The sequence below is a fragment of the Cryptotermes secundus genome, unplaced genomic scaffold (genome assembly GCF_002891405.2).
Source record: "Cryptotermes secundus unplaced genomic scaffold, Csec_1.0 scaffold1005, whole genome shotgun sequence".
In the NCBI taxonomy this organism is placed as follows: domain Eukaryota; kingdom Metazoa; phylum Arthropoda; class Insecta; order Blattodea; family Kalotermitidae; genus Cryptotermes; species Cryptotermes secundus.
The window spans coordinates 45,586-70,900 of record NW_019737399.1 but is presented as its reverse complement, the minus strand read 5'-3'; the positions used below and the strand labels follow the sequence as shown (position 1 = coordinate 70,900).

The window sequence follows — 25,315 nt, the reverse complement described above, 5'->3', positions numbered from 1 at the left end:
TGAAGACTGCCTTCTTTTGGGATATGGCGCCGTGTAGATCTTGTGTGAACCGACGTTTCGGAGGAACGTATCGCCTCCATCTTCAGGGTAGAAAAATCCGCGAGCGAGGATCCAGCGTGAGCAGGTGGCTGAAGACTGAGGATACAAATGGAATGAGACAATAACAGAATAACAGAATTTTTTTTAGAAGGCCAACCTGTTATAGTACATGCGTTCATTCAACAGAATTTTTAACGTAAGTAACGAAGTCTGTAACAATTTGTAATTATTGATGCATTTCTAGGCAACGGCAACTTAACACCTTACCACGTCAATGAATCAACACGGAACAATAGAGGAAACGGGAAAACCATGGAAACGGTGTTTTCTCTGCCCTTAGTGCTGGAACCTTATAAATATGAGTGGCCATCAGTCGCAATGTGACTTTGACTTTGGTAATAAATGCGAAAAGTCAATGAGAAGGCGACGAAAAGATGAGTCTCAAATCTGAGACAGTAAAATATGGTAGTGAGTTCTAAGGGACTCGGACCCGAGAAAGACTGCTCTTACAAAAGACAGACCCATCCTGTCGTCAGAGAGGGTGCCCCACAAAGGCAAGACCGTAACTGTCAAACTACAATAAATATCTGGTCATGAGTCCCAAATGGGGCTCAGTACTAAGACTTACTGACTGACTGACTGACTGACTGACTGACCGACTGTCAGTCACAATGTGACTTTGACTTTGGTAATAAATGCGAGGTATATGGCTAATTCAGTTGTACTGTTTAGTATATGACGCAATGCTATAGGCAAGCTGGCAGTGTATAACGTCACTCACTTAAGATGTCCGCTGGTAACAGTCATGCTGCATGTGTGAGAGTGTACAGGAAAAGGAATCAGGTGGAACATAACTGCAATAACGTACCCAAATGAACAAAGTTAAATGCTGAACAAGAGCGTGCATATAGAGAAACACACAAAAACTTATGCATCGAATATATGCGTAATTACAGAAAACGCAAAACTCCAGAAATGTTTCAATAAAGCTGTCATTATAATGTAGAAAATAGATTTATTCCAGTACAAATCCCGATTTAATTACTTTTTCAACATTAAACCTGGGAACCAAGGTTCCCCAATCACTTTTTATTTTTAAGTTACAAAATAAACTGGATGTTCTGTGTCCAAAGTAACCAAGATCTATGGAATGCATGTGCTCTGTCTGAGAGTAATTCTGATTTATTCACATGTTCTGGTCACATATCGCTATGTTGTACATGTGTACATATGAAGATGATCTCACTGATCTCTGTATATTTTCTGTAAGAATAATATGTTCCCTGAGCTAAAATCTAGCTGCCAACCACAAAGTGCTGGGAGATTTATTCTTGTTCAGTAAAGGTTTTAGTAACATCAGCATAAATTAAAAAATGCGCTTTCATTGGAAGAGCTGACATCTGTCAGAGAAGAAGGTGTTGTGGAAATTTTGGGTACATTCTTGGTACAGAACAAGCAAACGTACTTCATTGGCATATTCCAACATACACACCTTTGATAACAAGCGAAACTTATCTTCATTTAATTTTTGGATCACAAAAGTGTCAAATCTTGCATTCCTGTATGTTTATACCACTATACTTAAACACATAATAGTGAGGGTTGTCCGTTCATCCAGCTGCACGTTTCGCCTTCCACACTATTTCATACATTTTTAATGGAGTTTTATATTGAAGGTCTGCACTAAACGTTTTAGTTTCATTTTATTTTTCCCTATTATTGGTTGACTGTAACTCCTGATGTTCAAATCATGTTTTTTGAAACTTCTTAGATATGGCTCCTTGTGTCGATATTTTGTATAAGCTATGTATCGCTACAAGATTTATAACTTTTGAAGATTATGTGATGTCATTAGTCTGGTAGATGCTTACAGATGTTTTGAAGAAAATGTGTCACCTCATCTTCAGAACATCCCTCATGGGGCAGCACATTCCTCCCAAACACCAGTAAACATCTAACAGACTATACTGTGGCACTTTCCAGAAAGCAGTTATCTTCATAGTCACAACAGAGAGACATATTTATAACTTTTATTTCAAACATTCATTTGAGTATGGTGAATATGTAACGAGGAAAATAATGTGCATTGTAATATCGCAGTTGATTAACTCTGTTAGCACTGAAGAATTTACTGCTACATGCAATGTAATATCTCTGGTGTTAACTAGCTCCATCAGTGATCCAGAATAAACGGACTAATGGAGGATACTAATTCACAAAGAATGCATTAGGAAGTTCTGTATACTATAGACTGGAGCACAACTCTAAACCTTCTTCCTGATAACTGTGGTGACTCTTCTAGCTCTAATCTCTAGACAGTGAACCGTTCCTACTTGATGGGAAAAATGGCTTATATTAACACGAAGGTTCATTAAAACGTCCATGTATTACACAGTCTGTCAATAATGCAACAAATTATACCTTTTTCTTCCACTTACACTTCAATAATGTTTCAGCCCTAGATGGCCATCTTCAGGTGTCTCAATATATTAAAAGTGCTACACTGCATTAATATGCGCTAAAATCACATGCTGTAGTCCAAATAATAAAATAAAATAAGATCCATTAAAATTTTCGTTACTTTTTGTCAAATTCTGTTCCACCTCACAAGGGTTGTCGTCCACTTGTTAAGAACTATATGTTTATCTCCATGTGTTTTATTGCAGCAGCCTGTTTTTTATGTTCATTAGCCCATTGTTCTGATACATCTGCAGTATGCCCCTTGCTTGTGCGTTGTTCTCTCTAGTAGCGTGTGGTGTTGTCTTCAGTAGTGCCTACATTAGTGGAACAATTTGTTGTATTATTGATGGACTGAGTTATACATAGATGTTTTAATATGGCTTGCAACAGGACGCTTAAATACAGAATGAAGGTTCATGCTGAGATTCATAGAATATAGCTATGAAGACCGGTTGTCATCATTGTTGTGGTTCTATATCCTGAGCAGTTATTGGCATCTGCTCCACTCATAATTTTATACAGCCTGATAACTTGATAGATTTGCAAGTGGAATATTAACTTACACATTTTCAGTTGCATAGATTATAAAGAATACAATTTTATGATTACTATGAATGACAAATTAGAAATGATGAGGTAGGAAGCATCCTGTTTTAAGGTACTGTTCTGCCATTTGGCTGGAGGGCCTGAGGGATAGCGTAAAAACCTATGTCAGAATAGCTGATCTGCAGATAAATGTTCAAAAGCAAGACCTCCCAAATACAAAGCAGGTCTCCCATTTCCCTCGACATCAACATAACATTTGATATAATAATTTCATTACAGTGTCAGTCACATGTACGAGTATGTTCCTCATTCACAGCTGTATGTCATTGATCAAAGCATTCATTGACAGAGGAGGATGAAGCAGGAAGGAAGAGTGGAAGATGGTAGCAACACATCAGCAATAAGAATTGAATCTCTGGGTGAAGATGACCTGAGTTTACATAAAATGGATCCATTAGAAGTGTGAGTATATTTAAATGAAGCAGTGTCTCTTAATGGTCATCAATATTGGGAATTTAAAATTATGTCATAATTTTCCAGTTATTCATTTAACATATCCTAAAATCCTGTTATCATGTGACTCACAGCACCACAAATTCAGATACAAATCAGAGGCAGGAAGGAAGAGTGGAAGATGGTAGCAACACATCAGCAATAAGAATTGAATCTCTGGGTGAAGATGACCTGAGTTTACATAAAATGGATCCATTAGAAGTGTGAGTATATTTAAATGAAGCAGTGTCTCTTAATGGTCATCAATATTGGGAATTTAAAATTATGTCATAATTTTCCAGTTATTCATTTAACATATCCTAAAATCCTGTTATCATGTGACTCACAGCACCACAAATTCAGATACAAATCAGAGGCAGGAAGGAAGAGTGGAAGATGGTAACAACACATCAGCAATAAGAATTGAATCTCTGGGTGAAGATGACCTGAGCTTACATAAAATGGATCCATTAGAAGTGTGAGTATATTTAAATGAAGCAGTGTCTCTTAATGGTCATCAATATTGGGAATTTAAAATTATGTCATAATTTTCCAGTTATTCATTTAACATATCTTAAAATCCTGTTATAATGTGACTCACAGCACCACAAATTCAGATACAAATTAGAGGCAAAGACATACTGTGAAAGTAGCATAACATTCTTAAAGTAAAATTTTCATTTGAGCAAAACAAAGAACCTTTACTGTGTATGTGTCACTGCCATCTTAATGCATCATTCACTTTTGCCTTGCATACGTCTTATTACAATAGGTGTATTTTTTTGGCCTTATACAGCCATCATCAAATGTAGGCACTTTCGCTAAAATGGTTGCACTGTCATCTCAACATGTTGCATGTGAAAGAGATTATTTCTGCATGTACAGAACTGACCTACTCAACAAGGAGCAATGCCTATACACAGCTGCAACAGACAAAACACCCATGCTTGACCAATGTAGCGCAGCTGAAATTAGCATTTACCAGAATTTTATGAACATTTAAAAATGTTAGTTAAAAATAACATTGTATTGATATGTGACTTACAATAAGATAACACTACAGCAAATTATTTTTTGTTTTGCATAATCTTATTATAAGACAAAAATAAACGATGCATTTAATGCGGTGGTGAAACATGTGAAAGGTGAGGTATAAAAGGTAAAGCTATCCCTATAACAGGCCGTGAAGGCCCATAGGGTTGTGAGATATCGAGGGTCCCACATTATGTATACAATCAGCTCACAGATGCCAGTAAGGTTATCAGCCTTATGCGCCTGCCACCCTTCAAACCCCCCCCCAGGAAAATTCCTGGTACTCATTTCTGTTAGAGGCTGAGTTGACCCAATGGCCATAGTGCTGCTGGAAGGATTAGGTAAATCGAAAAAAACCAGTGATCTGATCTGGACTCGAACTTGTGACCTTCCAGCTTGTAGCATAGTGCCTCAACCAACTACACTACCGTGTGCCCCTGCAAAAGGTGATATTAGTGTAATAATATGCTAAAGTACAACTTTATGAAAACAAAGAGCATTTAAAACAGAATTGTTCCAGTTTTCTTAATTACATAGCAGCAGGCAAAGTGCATTTCCAGAGACAGTTAGTTAGTTAGTTAGTTAGTTAGTTAGTATGTATTCATGAGGTTCTAATGAATTTGCCAAGTGACTTAAATGCATGGAAAGAACTTTGATGTAGGCCACATCTTCCACATCCTTCAAATGGCTACTGGCAAGAATGCATGTTGTAGTTTTACCATAATACATTTAATTTGAAATAAAATAAAATGAAATTATATTTTGGAAATAGAATGCTGGTGCTTCACTTTTATATTGCACTTCTATTTTACCATATTGATTGATTATTTTCGATAGAATTTACCTAATTATTTAATTTGTTTCCTTTCAGGAAATTTTCTGAACAAGGAACCAAAGAAAAGAAAAAAGATGACATTGAACCAATATCATTTTTTAAACTGGTAGGGGTTGTTTTGCTAATTATTTACATTTGGAAGCATTATATAGCTACATTGCTACATGTACATGAAACACTGTCTGTACAACATCACTAATATACAAACAGTAGTTGAGCAGTTCAAACACCATATTTACTCCTCAGCGAACAAACCGACCGAACCTCTGTAATCGGTCCTCTTCTTTCTGTCTTTTATATATCCTCCAAAATGTCTTTAGCAGCTTCTTTTGGTCATTCTGAGATCATTCTCTTTTGTTCTTTGAGAGACCATCATTTTTGTTTCTGTTCAGAAATCACCCTTTCAGCATGTTCTTTCAGGTTGTTTTGTGATCTAATATAATTCTATTATAATTTTTTTTTTCTTTTTCTGGTGAGAAAGCGTGACACCAACTGATAATCTGATTCAGTTGATATTAATTGGTCATGTGTATCTTGAATTTTCAAAATCAAAGTGAGTGAAAAAATGTCAGTTTCGATTTGAACACTGATCTTTCAGTCTTGAACTTTGAGAATTTTCAGGTAACTGCTTTTGCTTTGCACAGTAGCACACAAATTATCTGGTGCCTCAGAATCATGATTCGCAGCACTAGAATGAATCAACTTTCCAATAAAATCCCTTTCTCTCTTTCTGTCAATAATGAAAAATGAAATGGACCTACAACTGCATTTTTATAAATAAATTTATGAAAATTTTTCATTGAAGGAAGATCTGATATCAAAAAAGAGATATGTGGTACACTTCGGTGCACTGGGTAAACGTGACTAGTGTTATAAATTGTGATTTCTGTGAAAATAAATTGATCCAATAAAGAAAAATCTCATTCTTGTCTCGGGTCTCTAAATTTTTCAAAATTCTCACCTAAGACTAAGAAAGTAATTCTTGCACATGTAGAATGTACAAGATTCTGATGGTGTACCTGAGACCAGGCTTTGTCAAAGGGAGATGAAAATAAAAATGTGACAAAAACTAGAACACAGTGTTTCAGAAACTGGATGTTTCCATCCTCAGGTGAGGGAGGGAGACATTTACTCTATTGTGTCCCTTAGAAAGAGATAACCTCAATCAGCAGACATCCTATTTCAGTATAGCTACAGCTATATACTCATAAATACCCAAGGCCAGACTTTGTCAGAGGGAGATAACAGGAAAAATGTACAACATAAATGTGATAAAGCATCCACAGTCCTACTGCTAGCATCATATGTGGAGTAAAAACTGAACATTCAGGACTACAACGTTATAGAAGCCCGTGAAGAATCTGTCAGATCTTCCCTGTGTATTGCCAACCTCATTGCTGATAAGGGGGATCCAGATGGGAGAAATGTCCGAACTGTGCTGGCTGATCAGACTGGTTAAGCATGCCACGTAGGGAGATTCCTTGTATGTTCTAAGTTGGTTGAGGCACTACGCTACAAGCTGGAAGGTCGCGGGTTCAAGTCCCAATGAGGTCATTGGATTTTTTTCAATTGACCTAATCCTTCCAACCACACTATGGCCCTGGGGTCGACTCAGCCTCTAACAGAAATGAGTACCAGGAATATTCTTGGGGGTAATGGGTGGCTGGCGCATAGGGCTGACAGCCTTGGTGCCATCTATGAGCCGATTATCTAGAAAATGTGAGAGCCTCAACATCTCACAACCCTATGGGCCTCCATGGCATGTTACAGTGATATATTTACGTTTTTACTTACTTTTTACTGTTATTCTCAATTTCCAAAATCCAAGCTTTATCCCAGTCTACCCTATGACCTCTTCATGGGCATACTGGGGTAATTTTGATTTTTCTGTAAGACCCTCTTTGAGATTGTGCCTATGCTCATGAAGTTTCGCGACTAGAGGTATGCCTGTTTCACCAATGTAGCTTGTGCCATATTCACAGGAAATGCTATAGATGTACCAGGTTGTCTGTTTTAGTTCTCTTTCTGACCTGATTTTCATGAGTGAACTAAGGGTATGTTTAATTTTGAAGAAAGCAATAATGTCGTATTGATTCCCTATACATTTGAACTTTTCTGAAACACCCTTCACAAATGGGAAATACACATATCCCAGAGACTTTTCCCCCTTATTCTGGACAACTGCTATGCTACCCTTGGAATTAATGAAACTTGAGGATAACTTTGAACTGAAGATCACATCTCAGGCTACTAAGTTCATTAACCAGATCTTGTCGTTCTCGGTATATGGCAGAAGCTCTATTATGAAGACTCTGAATTAAATCTCCTTTCATTTTTTCTAGCTTTTTGGAATATTGGAGAATGGACAGAGTCCAAAAGCCCAGTAATTCTGAGTGATTCTTGCACATGCCTAACATTAATCATGTATAAGTTCTATAAACTTCAAAACTAAATCACTCATATCAAGGAGCCTCAGCTACGTGAGAGACTCTGGAACCAAAACATTTTTTATCTGAAAAAAATTCCTAAAATAAGCTTACAGTTGTCTTATTTATAGGTGACTAAACACCAGTCATATGTAATATAAGTTCACATGCTACTGTGTTACTACCTTTGCATTTCAGAAACTGTCATCTTTCTTCCAGAACATGGAGATGAGAAATGCATACAACATTTTATTTCAAAAACCTGTAGAGAAGAGGCCACTTCAGAGACATGAACTTAGTTGGGAAGCTAATATTAAAATGGCTGTTAAAGAATTGTGGTGTAAGATTGTTTATTTACTTGGCTCACAATAGGTTCCAGATGTAGACTCTTGTGATACTGGGAATCCACAATTGCACTCAAACAGGCAAAAGGATTTGTATCAGGACCCTCTGTCAGAAGAACAAAGGATCTGTTGAAATTAAACAAAGATCAGTTAAGATGGGTGATAGGATTACTTACTGGACACTGCCACGTAAAAGGACACCTTTTCAAATTGGGACTGATAGATGACCCAACCTGTGAAAGGTGCCTACAAGCAGATGAATCAGCCACACATATCCTGTGTGACTGTGAGGCCACAGCTTATTTAAGATTTTGTCACTTGTGTCAGTTCTTTGTGAAATCAAGTGACTTTTATGACACCCCCATAAATAAAGTCCTACATTTCATTTAAAGTGTAGGATTAATAAAGGATTAATCCAAAAGGAAAGCACAATAGATCATTGAAGGTCGCAGTGCAAGGGCCGGATTTTATAGCCCACCCCTTGCACACATACACACATACGTAGACTCTTGTGATCATGATAAGGAACCTTTAGGTTCCGTAACTTCCATAAACTTCTTGACAACCTGACTGATTATAAGTTTTTGTAGAAGGACTTTTTTCCATGAAGCTGGTTGAGTAACATCATGTCTCTCTCTCTCTCTCTCTCTCTCTCCCTCTGTCTCACATGCAAGCGCACACACTCAAAACTAAAACGTATTATTGTGTACTATTCATTTGTTTCTTTTCAGTTTCGATTCTCAACATGGTGGGAGAGACTTCTGCTTTTTGTTTGCAGTCTTGGGGCTTTAACTACTGGAGGAATAGCAACATTGCATGTATGGTTGTTTGGTGAACTTAGTGGAAAAATGATGGCATATAGTATGGCCACTCAAACTGGGTCAGATCTTGATAAATATGCATTCTTGGATGCTGTTCTGCAATTCACGGTTCTGAGTGCCGCACTTGGATTTGTATCGCTGGTGTTTACATCCTTCTCAGTCTGGATGTGTAATCATTTAGCCCATAAACAGGTAAGATCTTGATTGTTTGACATGTAAATGCATATTTTTGTGCACATTCTTCAGTTCAGAGACATAAAAGAGCTTCACTGAACAATGTATAGCTTTAGTATTTCCCACAGAACATGTATGATGTGTGCAAAATATGTAGCAATATTTTTTATAATAAGTAAAAAAAAAGTAAAGCTATCCCTGTAACAGGCCGTGAAGGCCCATAGGGTTGTGAGACGTTAAGGGTCCCCACATTACCTTGACAATCGACTCAAAGATGGCGGTAAGGTTGTCAGCCTTACACGCCGGCCGCGCTTCACTCCCCAGGAAAATTATTTAATTAATTCCTGGTACTCATTTCTGTTAGAGGCTGAGTAAACCCCAGGGCCTAGTGTGGCCAGAAGGATTAGGTCAACTTAAAAATATCCAGTGACCTCATTGGGACTTGAACCCGCGACCTTCCAGCTTGTAGCATAGTACCTTAACCAGTACGCTACCACGTACCCCATATTTTTTATAATAACACATAGAAAACTGTATTTATAGGATTTTAGGCTCTTAAGTGATTAATATGAAGGGTTCTGTCTTCTGGGATATAACACTGTTTAGTCCTTCGAAAGTCAGTCAACGTTTTGTAGGAACATCACCTCCAAAATGTCGGTGAACTTCTACAAACTACATGGTATTCTGTCCAAGATAGAAGGTAAAGGTAAAGCTATCCCTGTAACAATCCGTGAAGGCCCATAGGGTTGTGAGGCATAAAGGCTCCCACATTCTCTCTACACAGTCCCCTCACAGATGGCAGTAAGGTTGCCAGACTTACACACCTTTACTCCCCATGAAGATTCCTGGTACTAATTTCTGTTAGAGATGGAGTCAACCCCAGGGCCATGGCACGACAGGAAGGATTAGGTCAATCGTAAAGTCCGCCTCATTGGGACTTGAACCCATGACCTTCCAGTTTGTAAGTAACCAACTATGCTACCACAACCCTAAGAAGACAGAATTCTGTGTAAATTTTTCTAGACCTTGACCTCATCAGTGTTTATTGCAGTTTCAAAGGGTTTCTCTCAGTAATTTTGAAGGTACAAATATTTTTGCCTTAGAAAGCATTTCATAATATTCCAGGTTACAAGAGATAAGGGTTGTAATTTTTTATTTTTCATATGTGGATTAATACCCTAACTACTTAAGAATTTGCCTTATGTTCGTGAATTTGACACAGTTCATATGAATTTATTCCTAAATATTTCAAAGCAAGGCAATATACTTGTGTAATACAATAAACCCAGTATTTGGTATTGGTCTGTGAGATCTGAGACTCACACAGAGGGAACTGTGAAGGACATATTCTGGGATGTGATGGTATGTAGTCTAGTAGAAATTTACTGTTTCATAGGAATGTACTGCCTCAAGCTTCAGGGTTGAAAATTAAGCCTGCTTGCTCAGCTTACTCCTCAACCATGAAGATGGAAGCACTGTATTCCTCCAAAACATCAACAAGCTTTTACTACACTGTGATAGTATTCTTTAGTATTTGTCTGTTTATGCACATTTAGGTGCGCTTTTAGCATGTATCTGTACAGCAGTAAGGAATCAAGTTTTTTTTTTATGAACAATCTAGTTCACTTTTTTCTTTGTGTTGTAGTTCAGTCTAGAAAGTTGGTAATGTGATCAGTCATGTAGTACATTCAGCACATTCAGTTATCAAATGTATGAGCCCACTTACATTCTCTCTCTCTCTCTGTGGATAATTTACTGTTGCTAAGTACTGCCGGGTTTCTAGATGTCCATTGTTTTCTATTCTGAAAATAAATATGTACATACCGTCATCATAGCCTTTATAACCGATTAAGATATTAATAGTTTGCTACAATTGTACAAGTACACACAGCAGACTGGTCTGCAGATCTTTTTTTCTTCTTACTATATGTCTACAAGTTTGTGATGTTTTGCTTTCTGTTCAGATTCTTCAAATTCGAAATTTATATTTCAAGTCCATATTGTCACAAGATATTGGCTGGCATGATGTACATCACACTGGAGATTTTGTGAGCAGTATATCAGAGTAAGTTTAATTATATGGTAATTTATAGGCACATTGACAGCCTTGCAAGCACCTTTTAAACTCATCCTGCCTCATCCATGTGTCCATCTGCCCTTCTGTCTGTATGTATTGAAGTACTCTTATCACTATTGAATGGATTTTCGTGAATATTTTTTTTAAATCAGAAATAACGGACATTTTACACGAGTACTTAAATATTTTTCTGCGTATGTCTAGTACATGTTTTTAAATATTTTTAGTAAAAAATTATGTTTTGAATTAAAGTTATTCAATACAAGTGTCCCTGAAGTATGAAGTATTGAGAACATACTTGAACCATAGGTTTCATATGCACACCACTGAATAAGTGATTTAATTTGACTTTCTTGCAGTTCACAAACACTGTGCTGGTGTTTCAAAAGCTTGTATTCGCTTGATGGCATGTTTTGTAGCCTACTTCAAGTATCTGATAAGGTTGTGAAACTGAGACGATGAAAAATGAAAATGAAGGTGTAACTGAAACTTAAAAATGCTGTATCATTTAAATACTTCAAATGTAATTGTTTAGTTGCGGTTGATCTTATAGAAGAAGCTCAGTAAAATGCTTTCCATTGATGAAAGAATTCTTTGTTTGGTGTCTGAATATGGCCTTTCTTTTCAGGGGAATTTTAAAGATTTTCTGAATTGTATCTGCTGGTTTGACTGGTTGTAAACAGCATTGTTGAGCAAAACCATAATAATATCAGTGAAAATTTCCACTGATGTGTAATGTTGAATGCATCCACCTTACTCATATTTTGTTGTTTAGTACTAGTCTGATATCATACAAACCTTGCCTTTGTCTTACATTCTTAATTTTTTTTGGACACTTGACAGTTTATATTGTTGACTTAATTTTTGCTCAAAATCATTACTTAAGAGATTCTGCTACCACGCAGAATTTCAGGTGAGGTTGCGAGAGTTGCCTTGTTAGTTTATTAACTGAGTAACTCCTCATCTGAAGTGCAGGACTACTAGAGGTTAACTCAGAAGGAGGATGCACAGTAGATGGACAGTCTCTGTGTAAGGGCCAGTATGGCCTACCTTTTACCCTTTATCTGCAGTCTACAACCTAGTTCTCTAACCTAATAACTGATGAAGAAATGTGTATGAAAAATTGTGCTGCATTTCTGATACACTCTTTTTTTATGTGCACCAGAGATATAATGAAGCTGGAGGATGGAATTGGAGAGAAAGTGATTCAGTTCACACATATTATGGCAACGTGTCTTGGTTGCTTCGTACTGGCTCTCACAGTGGGCTGGCATCTGGCTCCAGTTTCCCTATCTTCACTTCTCATCACAATGGCAGTTGTTATAGCAGTCACTGTGGTAAGTATCCCCACCATTCAGGAGTTAATGTTCAGGCCAAGTCATAGCAAATTTTTAGTAGGGGATTTCTGCTAAGTTTCATCTATGTATTTCTTCTTAAATAATCACAGTTTGAGTAAACATAATCAATGATTTATTTCAACCGTCTTCCAGTGCGTACACTCATCTATCTCACTCCTCTCTCTCGCACTACATGTTTCGGCACAAAAGTGCCATCTTCAGGTGCTCATTCGATTTACGATAAACTAGTTCACTGCATGCCTTGCCGTCTTCATATTAAAATAACTAAAACATATATATCATAATGTATAATGAAATGACTGTACCATTTTAATGGTTTGGCTTTTTAATTTCGAGGAGCAGCTAATAGCACATTATTGTGGTCATTACTTTCATCTTCTGTCTTACTCTTTTTTAAGTTGTTGATGATGATGATGATAGGCTCTAAAATTTTGTCACGTGCTAGTTCTTTTGCGTAATCATCTTCCTACAGTTCTACAGCATGATATACACAACTGGCCCAGTCTGCATGTATCTCTTTGTCAAAATCCTCATTGACCAGGCTTTCCACTTCTGAAATTGTGAATGTAAGAACACTAAATTTGGATTTTACTTAAAAATTTTAGGGTAATATGTGTAGTGGATATGTTACCCTTTCAATCTCAGAAGTTCACACAGCCACTATGTGTGGGTTATTAATGGCAGGAAATTGAAAAAAGTGCAGTAGTGATTTGGCATCTTTGCTTGGCATGGTGATTCATACATGGGTTGATGAAAATGTATTTGTCAGTTCAAATAGTCTAACAGTGAGAGATCAAGTTTCACATCTGTATATGAGGTCTGACAGTGAAATAAACTGAACGGTTATGTAAAACAAAACTTATAATCACTAATCTGTAGTGAGTGCATTCATGTTCAGATGCACACCTTCTGACTCCATTGATTTAATCCTTTCCAATCCAACCACTTCTGACACTAGTTGTCATGCGTATGGGTGGCTACAGACAGGTTTTGGATATGAATAGATTTATTGACCATTTACAGATTGTAACTACAAATAACTATAACTCCATCCTATTTGCAAACTTTATAGTTTGTTAGAGCACACAGTCTAGTGTTCTCAGTCTCAGTTCTCAGTAATGGCTTCAACAGTGGCTATTCCTCTGCCTCTGTCTCAAGTCCCCTCTTCACAGACTCCCATACAGAACTGACTAAACTGACCCTGTAACCCCTCGGCACGGACCATGTAGAAAACAGCTCTTCCATTGTTGTAGTCCAACTGATGCATTATTAAGAATCTGCTACCTAGCATCAGAAATATGTTTACCAAACCATTGACCAGAAATGGCCCTGGTATCCTCCCATCTTTCAGTCATTGCATAGCAGCTGCTGTACACACTACAATATGTTAATATACATGTGGTGTGAAATACTGAGGTTACATCTAACAATTTGAATATAGGTGGAATTAGTACTAGAGGAAATTATGCACAGAAGTGGATCACAAAATTGTATACAGCTTTATTTTAGTGTTTTTACTACCCTTAAGCTATGATTTGAAACATTCGTTTTTTAGTAGGTGTCATGAGTTCTTCCCAGAAATTCTTGTTGTTTGTTACTGTCATTCGCAAATACTAAATTATATTTTATGAAATCTCATTTATCCCAGATCTTATCAAGACTGTCAAAGAAGGAAATGGAAGCCTATGGAATTGCTGGTTCAGTTGCAGAAGAGGTTCTGAGTTCTATCAGGACTGTTAAAGCATTTGGTGGGGAGGATTCTGAAGTGAAGAGGTATGATTAAGGATAGACTTCTCTGTTATGTATTCAATTTTAAATTTTCTAGTGGCATTTTCTCTATACCAGATGTTTCCAGAGTAATGTATGCGAAAAACGAACGTATCATGTAAAAATGAGGTTTGCATTAAGGCATGAGAGACCTCATATTACACCCCATACTTGTTGTATCATATGAAAGTATAGTTTTGAGGGAGTGGTACACAGTGTTGTAGCTTCTCCATGTATTTGTCACTTGAGACCCTGAGCTTCCTGATGTCATCTGTGAAGATTGTATTCAGTTGTGTGTGAAGCCATGCATGCATTATATATCTTTGGGCTCTTGACCATTTGCAGATCATTGCCCACAAAGCACATCTGTGAATAGTCTAAAAATATGATAGTCAGATGGGATGCCATCTTGGTTGTATGCTGAATGAATGGCAAGCTTGGATTTCAGTGGTCACTCCTGCCATATGAGGTAAAGCATTGCCATGTTGCAAAACAATTTCTTTTGACAACATTCCTTTGGGTTTACTGTTTACTGCTCTCCAAGCATAACATAAGACCATGTGCTGTTACTCATCTGTCCATGATCTGGAGGATGGGCCTTTTAATATTCCAAAATCATGTCAACATTACTTTGCTAGCAGAAGACACACTTTCTAGTGTCATTATCCTGGGTGATGGCACATGTTTTTACTCCATGCTTTGACATTTGCTAGCAGGTTCATAATTGTGCACCTATGTTTCATTACCTATGACAATTCATTGCAGAAAAGCCTCCCCTACTTCATGATAGCACTGCAGAAATTGTGTGCATGTTTCCACACATTCCTTTTTATGCTTATTTTAAGCTGCTTTGGCACCCACCTTGAACAAGTTCTGTGGTACTGAAGGTTGGCATGGGTGGTGGAATATGTAGATCCACAGGAGATGGCCAACTTATTGGCTGTATCATTGACAATAGTACATCTGTCTGCTGTTCATGAAGTGGTCAGATGACTCTAGCGCTTCATTGTTGATGCTTGTTTTATCACTTTGGAACGTTTCCACCCACCCATCTTCCTTTGTGTAGTTCAGTTTTTGCTATATTGTGCTAACAGTCTTCTGGGAATCTCAAAGTGTTTTATCCTGCCTGTACCACAGAAACTGAATGAGGTTGTACTGTTCACAATGGTGGATTTCAATAGCTGATCTCACCTGTTTACGAATGATTGCATGAGCTTCACTGGTCAAAGCAGCAACCCCACAATATGCCTAGGCTGTCTTCAGTATGTAGTATGTGTGATGTCCACAAGAGTACTGTCTGACAGTTTCCACAATTTAAATGCAAATTGCCCAATTTTTTTTAATTCACCTTATATGTAGGTCCAACTTTACTTATAAAATGTTGTACTATTGAGGTGGGTTTGAATAAGGCAACTGCATGTTCTGTATCTTCACATTCGTGATTGCACTGTGGGTTATAAACAATTTGCTATGCATATTACATTTTATTCTTCTTGCAGGTACAAAGCCAACCTTATAAATGCCAAAAACATCAGTGTAAAAAGAGGACTAATCTCAGGAATTGCATTTGGAGGCCTTTTGACTTTGATGTGTACATTCTATGCACTAGGATCATGGTATGGTGTTGGTCTGGTGTTGGAAGACAAGTACAAGCCTGAAGATGAAATTGTGTACATGCCACAAACTATGGTCACAGTAAGAAATCATTTTTCATTTGCTTGAATTATTTCCTATAAGAAACATAACATCATATCATGTCCCTTTGATGAATGGTTTTCAACCTTGTTTGACTCACAGACTAGCAAAAGAACAGTGCCTTTTCTGTCTCACATTTTACATTACAAATAGTAGTTTACAAATCTAATCTAAAAACAACTAAACATATTTATTTACAATATAAATAAATAAATATAAATATGAAGACTTTTAACCTTTAATGTCCGAAGTGCCCCAATCAGGCCAGTGATGAGTATGGTCATCATGGCCAAAGCACCCCGATTTGGCCAGTCGGGCATTTAAACTCCGCTGCTGGAAGTGCTTGCACACACATCTAGTAGAAGCACATGCACAGTCCTAAATATTTATTTTTAAATGTAGTAATTACCAGACAGACTTCAGTAAAACCCTAATAGACGAATTAAAATTATACCTAAGTGAACAACAACAAAAAAGAGTATACGTATGAGTTATAATGAAACTCACCCACGAGCCAGTACTTTTACTGCAGATTCTGCAGATTAATGTGTTAAAATATATAGTAAAATTCGATGTACATACCTTTTTTTGTTGTTATCTGCTTGATGTATATATAGGCTGAAATGAAACTGCAGTATTCGATTTCACTATGAACGTACAGAAAACAGATCACACTCTGTATCTCAGCCATGATGCAACTGTCTGTTCACGACCATAGAAAGGTCAGTAATCTCTTGCAGCTATAACGGAAGGTCTTAGCACTGAAGAAGGGACTCCTCTAGCTTTTTCTTGAATAGCCATGCTTCCATTCTTCTGTCCTTTAGTCAAAAGATTCGAAAATATGAAGAGTGTAACAAAGGCATGAAACTTGCCAGTAGAAGACCAAATGATTTTATTGCTTCCATCTGTTTTATGACACCAGGGACTGCTAAAATATGTCAAGTGTTACAAGCTGGACTGATTTTATAATGCAGAACAGCTCTGTGAAGAACTTGGAAACCATTTTTACAGTACGCATCAAAATGAAAAGAAAAAAATTGATAATAAAGTATTCATTCATTCATCAGTAATCTGTCAAGACGACAGGTCCACAGTCTCTTCCAAAACAGTTCCTCCACTTGATGCGATCTAGAGCTTTCTCCTTCAAATGAAATATCTCGCATACATGGTATCTCTGGTTTTGGAAAGAGACTATCCAGGAAAAGTGATAATGTGGTAGTTTTTCCATTTGCTTTCCACATCGCAGTACAACAGCCGTTCAAACCACTCTGGTCACGCCTGTTGCTATACGAACTTGAACCATCTCGAGCATTATTTACTCTGTGCTTCAAGTCGCTGCTGATGACGCTGCTTCCGGCATCAGTTTTTGGTGTCTCTCTTCGTCTGATGCCTACCCTTTGACCTGTCCAGCAAGGGAGGCCCTGCCAGTAGCTACGCTACCGCTGGTATAGCTCTCAGGGTCATTGGCATACTCAAACCCCCTCACCACGATTAGGTGGAGCCACCAACGAGGGGGAATAAAGTATAACTCTTTCTATAAAAATTTGCAAAGCTCATGTTATAATATGTGACACTATGTTCTTTGTTGATACAAACAAAGTTAATTCCATCCATTTATCATAAAAATTGTGTTAGATACAGCATTTTTAAACACAATGCTTAAAATTGTTTAGGCGCCCTAACAGGAACGGACATTTAAACGGAGTGTAGCAGTGGGCATTTAAACGTGCACCAGCAGTGGGCATTTAAACGTGCACCAGCAGTGGGCATTTAAATAAACTCCAGCAAGCTGAAGCTTACCACCATTTCAGAAATCTGGCATTTAAAGGTTAAAAAGTATTAAATTGAAAATAGATCATAAACACCCACACCAAACATAGCAATTAAATATCATACACTTGGGCATGTGAAATAATTTGGTAGGCGTAACACTAAGAACTTGAAGGGATGCTTGATAATAGATGTTTGGAAACATAATTTTGAAGTTTATAACTAATGCACTATTGGAGCTAGGCATGCAAAAGTTGATATGGAGTTAATGAAGAATGCAGTCTTCTGGGTTGTAATGCTTTATAATTTTGTAGAAGTTGGCTCCTCTGAATAGTCAGTGGACTTCTACTGAACTACATGGGATTGCTGTTTATAGGTCAGCAGTTACATACGTTATGAGTATGACAGTGCAAAGTAAAATTCTTCTCAGCTATATCCTACTAATTTAACATAGACAGAAATGTATATTTACATAATAGTATCTTATGAAAAAGAAAATAATAATTGGTGATGATAATGATGGTGGGGATGTTAATAATTTTAACATATTTATAATTACTGGGAACAAAAATATGACTGCTTCAGGATTCAGTCTAGCAGAGTAACCCTTGAGCTACATTGCATTTCATTGCTGGGTTATGAAGTTATGTTATAAATGTGACATTAGCAACACAAGGTTTATAACACTGGATATCTGTGCAGTAGGAAAGTAGGCTTATATAATATAATGCTAATTAGAATTTCAGGATCCTTGATAAATGAAGCCATAAGTCAGCTGTGGTAAAGTTTCCTGAATCACCTTGGTGTGATACATGGGACAAATTATGAAGACATTGACAGTAATCATTTTGGCACAGGTGTTTGTTGGAGTTATGGTGGCTTCACTGAATTTTAGTACGTTGTCTGCATATATTGAGGCCTTTTCCATGGCCAAAGGAGCTGGAGCAAGAATATTCTCAGTAATTGACCATGCCTCGCCTATCAATAACTTTTCTAAAGATGGGAAGCGCCCAGAACAGATGAATGGCAACATATGTTTCAGAGATGTCCATTTTGAATATCCAACTAGGGCAGATGTTAAGGTAAGTGAATCCCACACACTGTGCCTTACGTATTTTTTTGTTGGTTCACGTGTATTTATGTGTAGTATATTTACTAACACTGTTAATAGTTTGGACTGTTTGACATTGAATTATTGATGATAGTCAAGATTTTATTGGAAAGGAAAATGTCATAGCCTAATTTAATGATATTGTCCAGGAATTTTCTAGGGAAGCTCAGGAAGTCCCCATAAATCCTCAGGATAGTTGGTCAGTATTCAAACCAGACCCCTAAATACAAGTCAGTAATGTTACTGCTTAAATTACTTTGTTAAAATCCGTCACAACACAAAAACAAAACAGTTGATGTTTAACAGTACTTTGCTACATGTTTCGGCTTTTCAGAAAGCCATCATCAGGCAAATACAAGTAATGTGTTCTTAAGCTTTTGAACTGCGTTCTGTATAATTCAGTACAGTAGTGTTAGGGTTTTGACAGTATAGCATAATACAGTAATATAAAACATAAAATGCAATAAAAGATAAAGATTTTAAATGAGACAAGTTACAAAATTAAAATATAATTAAGAACTATACAAATTGATATTAAAAGGAAAAAAGTAGACAGATTGAGGCTATAAGAAGCATGCATCAAATAACTGAAAAACCTTTTCATGGCAGGTACTTCAGGGTTTGAACTTGGATATAAACTGTGGTGAGACAGTGGCTCTTGTGGGAAGCTCTGGATGTGGAAAATCAACTTTTATCAAGCTCATCCAGCGGTTTTATGACCCACAGCAAGGAATGGTGAGCTTTTTCCTAATATACATTATTGTCGACTTATGCCTATGTCTGAGTATCAGGAGAATGTGATCGCTGTTTATAGTTAATCTTGTCCACCATGCTATCATTTATGTCTTAACATTCAAAAAAGTTACTAAGCCAGTAATATCAAGTGAACCTGAGTTCTCATATTGTTAATAAAAGTGAATCAGTGTGGATCAGCTTTTAATGACCTATACAGTTAGAATCCTGTATTGCTATGCTTTGAAAAAGGAACCAGTTACAATATGAATCCTTGGGATCCAAGATTTGGATTGAAATTAGAACAGTAATTTAAGCCACATTTGTGCATGAAGAGAATAGTGTGTGTGCGTGAGTAAATGAGAAGGATTCTGTACCAATTTTTTGTTAAATGAGAAATGGTAGGATGAAATGAACACAAGTGGTGTGGGAAGAAGTAGCAGTCAGCAAAATTCATTATCCTCATTTAAAAGAATAGCTTGAAAAACTGCTTAATGAGAAGCTTCATAATTTGAACTCTTTGCAAGATATTAATAGGGCAGTCAAGTCACGAAGCATGAGATGGGCAGGGCATGTAGCATGTATTGGAAAGATGAGAAATTTATAAAAAATTTTGGCTGGAATATCTAAAGGTAAGAGACCTTTTCGAAAATGTAGGCATGAATGGAAGGATAATATTAGAAAACATTCTTGGAAGAACTAATCACCTACTTTCCTTTCACTACATATTGAGTATTTAATATGACACAGACTCCATAGAAAACACAATGTCCAATAACTTTTGAATGCAATGTTACATGACGCCAGAAAGCTGGAACACTGGATGTATATGACATCTTGATCTCTGCACCTGGACTGCAATCTGAAGTCAGATAATTTCGGGCCCTTTACCTTGCTGAACTTTGGGTTCCATTAAGAGCAAGGAATTTTTTCAGTGTCTGAATGATGGTTAACTTCTTAAGAAGAGCTCTACTTTATGGAGTTGGTTATTTTGTTGAAACAAATGTAGGTGGAATATTTGAACGGGTTTAACAGAGTCTTTATTTTGAGAGGTAAATAGTATTTGGGAGAGATTATTAAGAAGAGGTAGAAAAATCTGTTACTTCAGTGCATTGCTGTCTATATAATCCTTTTTCTGACACATTTTTCTGAACCTCTCTAAGTCTGTACTTCCATTTTTTGGGTGAAGTTGGACAGTTATTTATACCAACATTTTATATATTAAAAAGAGTGCTTTCGGTTTGATACTGCTGCTGGCATTCAAACATTAACATTCAAACCATTTGATTTTATTGAAAATTACATTGAATAAGCTGAAAATGAATGTACCATAAGGTAAAGTTTTCCATGTGCTTAACTAATTAAACACTATGCCATGAAGACATATGGGGAAATTGATGTATAGACCCATGTTTCCTTGACTTCGCCACTAGTTGTAGGTGTGGTCAGCTTCACGCCCCAGCCCCTTTACCTGTAGTATCCATTAGATAGGAGGTTGGATGGGCCCCAGAACTGGTCTAGACGACATGAAGAAATGAATATTCTTGAATCCTGGAACTCAAACTGTGGGACCTCAGTCATCCAGCACATAGTCAGTTGCTATGCTGACTGCGCTATCCCAGCTGTTACAAATATACAATAGTTGGGATTGTTGTGACAGATGCCTAACCCAGGAAATAAATACATTAAGTAACTAGCTTAAAGGCCATTGCAATTTCAACAGTAAATTGCTAAAAACAAACTTTATCGAAAATACTTAATATATGAACTTGGAAAGCTTCTTGGAAAACAGCTGCATTTACAGTAGGATAGAATAGCAATATGCTGGTGCTCTTATCAGGACAAAATATTTTTAGGTGTAAGTACCTATAAAAATAAGCTTTGTCAAAAGTACTAATCTTTTTCTTTAAGAAAGAAAAAGAGTGATAGAGCATCATAATATCCTTTGTTTCATTCACTGTTATTCACAGAGATGCATTTCTGTCACAACTTAACTAACTCTAAAAGTCAGTGGTTGAGTGATTTGGCCCTCAGACAGACACTTTATAAATTTTACTGCTTGTCAGTATTTCAAGGTTACCATGATACACTCCATTTTTTCCAATCTACACTTTCTAGTCTTCCATTGTGCTAATACACAGCCACATGTTATTCTGAATGATCTCAAATGCAACCAGTAGGCAGAACCTTCAGAATAAACAATTACCGTCTCTGGCTACAGTCCACAGACCACCAGTCATTTGAGCTGTTCCAAAGCTCAGGCAGTTAGTCACCAGATTCCCACTGCAGCAGCTTTGGTTCAATCTTATTTCAGATCACATGGGAATTGAGGTGGACAGAGTGGCACAAGGGCAGGTTTTCTCTGAGTACTTCGGTTTCATAGCCAATTCTCATTCTACCAACTGTTCCACATTCATTAACCATTGTGGGGCTCTTGATGTGTAGTCTTTTGTCATTACTCCGATGACAACCCACTTCTTCGGAACAGTTTGTTGGCCCTGAAAAGGACCGTGGCTGCTGAGATGTTTGATCGGATAGGTAGTGCGGCGCGCGCCGGTAAGGAGAAAGGCTAGTTGTGGTGAATGGCTGGAGGTTGCTTGGTTGCCGCGCAGCGGCGTGAGTTGGAGGTTGCTTGATCGCAGCGCGGTGTCTGCTGGTGAAAGGCTAGTCGTTGAGCGCGGTCGTAGGAGTCATGAGGCAGTGGCTATGCCAGATGCCCAGTGGGTCTAACAGTAACACGACCACCGGCGAGTCCAGGCGCGGTGCCCCAGTGAGTCGGGTGTGAGAGCGCCGGAGGGCCGAGGCAGTCGTGCCTGGCGCAGCCTGCTGATGCCTCCGAAGACCGAGCGCTGGCGACGAAGCCTGCTGGCTGATGTTGCTTGATGTGGCTAGCTCGTAGTCTGATGATGAACTGAAGAACTGATCTGAATACTCGGCGTTGGAGCTGCCCCTTTTTATACACTGCTCGGAGGGGCGGAGCGAAACTCGAAATTGAGGAGGAAGAATTGATTGGCTAGTGCACGTAATGACGTAGATGCGGGCTAGCAGCGATCACAGTATAAATACGAACGTTTGAAGCAATCTGATTGGTTAGCGCGCGTGATGGTGAAAAGTGATGTGAAGAGCGAGCGTTGCAGAAATGCGTGATAATGTGGGATGTTCCCACAACATCATTCCATAGAAACTGTATATGTAGTCTCAATGCTGACTGCCTGCTTCAATGAGAGACTTAAAAAAAAACAATTCATTGGTCCTCTCTAATACATTAAATCATTATTTTACTATATATGGTCAGTACCAACAGTTGAAATTTGTTTTCAGCAGAAGTCAAGACTGCAATGCTGATTGATGCATAGATACATCTCAAGGCAACCTGTTTGTCCTATCCATGACTATTAACAGCTCTTGACTGCTACATAATGACAGAATGGCAAACCTTAGGCTTCAGATATGTCGATGAAAGAGAAAGGTTTAATAATGACTACTTGGAATTTCTTCATAATGCTTGGAAACTTTTTCTGTATAGGTTATGGTAGATGGTAATAATGTGAAAGAACTCAATGTTTCATGGCTGAGAAAACATATTGGTGTAGTTGGACAAGAGCCAGTTCTTTTCAATACCACCATTGCTGAGAACATTGGCTATGGAGCTGATGGAGCAACAGAAAGTGATATCCAAGAGGCTGCTAAGGAAGCAAATGCCCATGATTTTATATCAAAACTACCACAGGTTTGTATCATGTTTATAATACAGAGAAAAAATTGTATTTAAAAATATTGTGACATGTTGACCCCTACCTCCCCAGCTGCACGTAGCGGTAACGTAGCGCTCGCGTAATAGGCGAGTAATCACCCCGCATCCTGGTAGCTATGCAACTTGCAACGCGCGGTGACGTCACGAGCTAAGCCGACGTTAGCCGAGTCCCCGCGACCTTGAAGCTATGCAAAGCGAATCAACAGCGGTGACGTCACCGAGGGATATCGCGGTTGCTAGGCAGAAGTCAACAACTCTGGACAGCGTGGCTAGCAAACGGCACCAGACAACAATTGTCCGATCAAGGCTACATAAGGAGCAGCGAAGGCTATTCACAGTCAGTTGTACTGTGACAGTCAGCCAGTCAGTGCGTTACCAACGAGTTCTCAGTTCGCAAGTTACGAGCTACAGATGCGTGTGCGATAACCAGTGATAACCAGTTATATCTGGAGTGTGTAATTCAGGGAGACTTGTATAGCTCCTGCGTTATTAATACGTGAAGACTCTTGAAGATAGTGTTAAGAGATTTTGTTGTAGGGTTTGTAAAGTGTGGAAACCCGTAATATTGTGATAATTAATTGTAGCCGTTATTTGAAGATTGTTAAATAAACCAATTAACCATCTCTACGGCGTCTTCTGTAACGAAACACGTTACATTGGTGTCAGAAGTTGTCGCGTATTGTGGGTATATCGCGACAAATAACTTCATGGCGTATTTTATTTCACATTCGTACTTACAATCACCCAAATTACAGATTTACGATTACTGCTATCTGCAGTATCACAAATAGTGCACTCCAAATGCCAGAATACAACTGACTAGTTGCTGGCTAACTTGGAACTAACTCAAGGACTAACTCGGAGGTAGCTCCAGGACTGACTGTGAATAGCCTTCGCTGCTCCTCATGTAGCCTCGATTGGACAATACAGAAAACGGCCACGTAATAAGCACCCTTGTTGCCTAGCGCTGTGTTGCTAGCAACGCTAGCGGTAGTAACCGCTGTTACTACCGTCGTCTCTCGCAATCCTGTATACCCGCGCTGCCTAGCAACCCGGGGTACCCTTGGTGACGTCATCGCTGTTGACTCGCGTTGCCTAGTGACCAGGACGCTAGGACTCGGCTAACCTCGGCTCACTTCGGCTTTGCTCGGTGCATCACGGCTGGCGGGGGGAGGGGCGTCATCCATAGCTCAACATGTCACAATATGTTTTATATATATAAACTTGGATTAGCTCTGTAATTTGTACATGCAACCACCACCTATGTTCTCAAATAATGAAGAATGTCAGAAATAATCACATTTAATGTTTTATGAAGTTTGTTCATATCTGGGGATTATTTTTATCTGCATGTCCTGAATGAACTCACCACCTACATGTTTTTTACATGACCAGTTGTTAAGGTCACATTTTCAAATATCCACATCGTACTGCTGTATAAAATTGGATGTGATCATGTAATTTTTTGCAGGAAAACATAATTTTTATCATTATCAGATGATGTTTCTGCCAACTTGGGTCATCCTGTGACAAATTCATCTCCATTATTCTGTGTCTTCCCCTGTTCCCATGAGCTCCCCTTTTGTGTGTATGTTCCATCTTATTTCCTCTTTCAGATACTCTGCTCCAAAAGTTTTCTTTTACCTCATTTTCTTTCAGTTTTATATTCCACAACACAGATATAGTTCCAATTATTGATCTGTTAACTTTAGTTTCCATAACCAGTCAGCATCATTCAGTATGCATAGTATGGCAGGACTGTGTGTCAGATGTTGCACTATCTGGCATACTTATTACATCACAGATGCCATTAATTTTGGTGTCCCTTCCATGACTTTTTTTTTTAAATATTCTGTAAGTGTTTGGTATGCACTGAAAGACA

At 38.0% G+C, this 25,315-nt stretch overlaps 1 protein-coding gene across 7 annotated transcripts in view; it reads left to right on the top strand.

Moving 5' to 3' along the window:
- LOC111870386 (ATP-dependent translocase ABCB1) overlaps positions 1-25,315 on the top strand; it is a 59,348-nt gene that overhangs the window by 5,775 nt on the left and 28,258 nt on the right. For 2 of the 7 annotated variants that reach the window (XM_023862635.2, XM_033753820.1), the window contains exons 2-13: positions 3,362-3,507; positions 3,633-3,761; positions 3,887-4,015; positions 5,441-5,510; positions 8,906-9,187; positions 11,134-11,234; positions 12,412-12,583; positions 14,253-14,377; positions 15,871-16,066; positions 18,694-18,918; positions 19,557-19,682; positions 23,206-23,409. In XM_023862635.2, the coding sequence (XP_023718403.1) occupies positions 3,401-3,507; positions 3,633-3,761; positions 3,887-4,015; positions 5,441-5,510; positions 8,906-9,187; positions 11,134-11,234; positions 12,412-12,583; positions 14,253-14,377; positions 15,871-16,066; positions 18,694-18,918; positions 19,557-19,682; positions 23,206-23,409 (1,866 nt within the window). In that variant the 5' untranslated portion in view covers positions 3,362-3,400. Of the gene's footprint in view, positions 1-2,993; positions 3,508-3,585; positions 3,762-3,886; positions 4,016-5,440; positions 5,511-8,905; positions 9,188-11,133; positions 11,235-12,411; positions 12,584-14,252; positions 14,378-15,870; positions 16,067-18,693; positions 18,919-19,556; positions 19,683-23,205; positions 23,410-25,315 lie in introns of those variants that run through there. The other 5 variants (XM_033753824.1, XM_033753821.1, XM_033753822.1 and 2 more) reach the window with 5 other exon arrangements.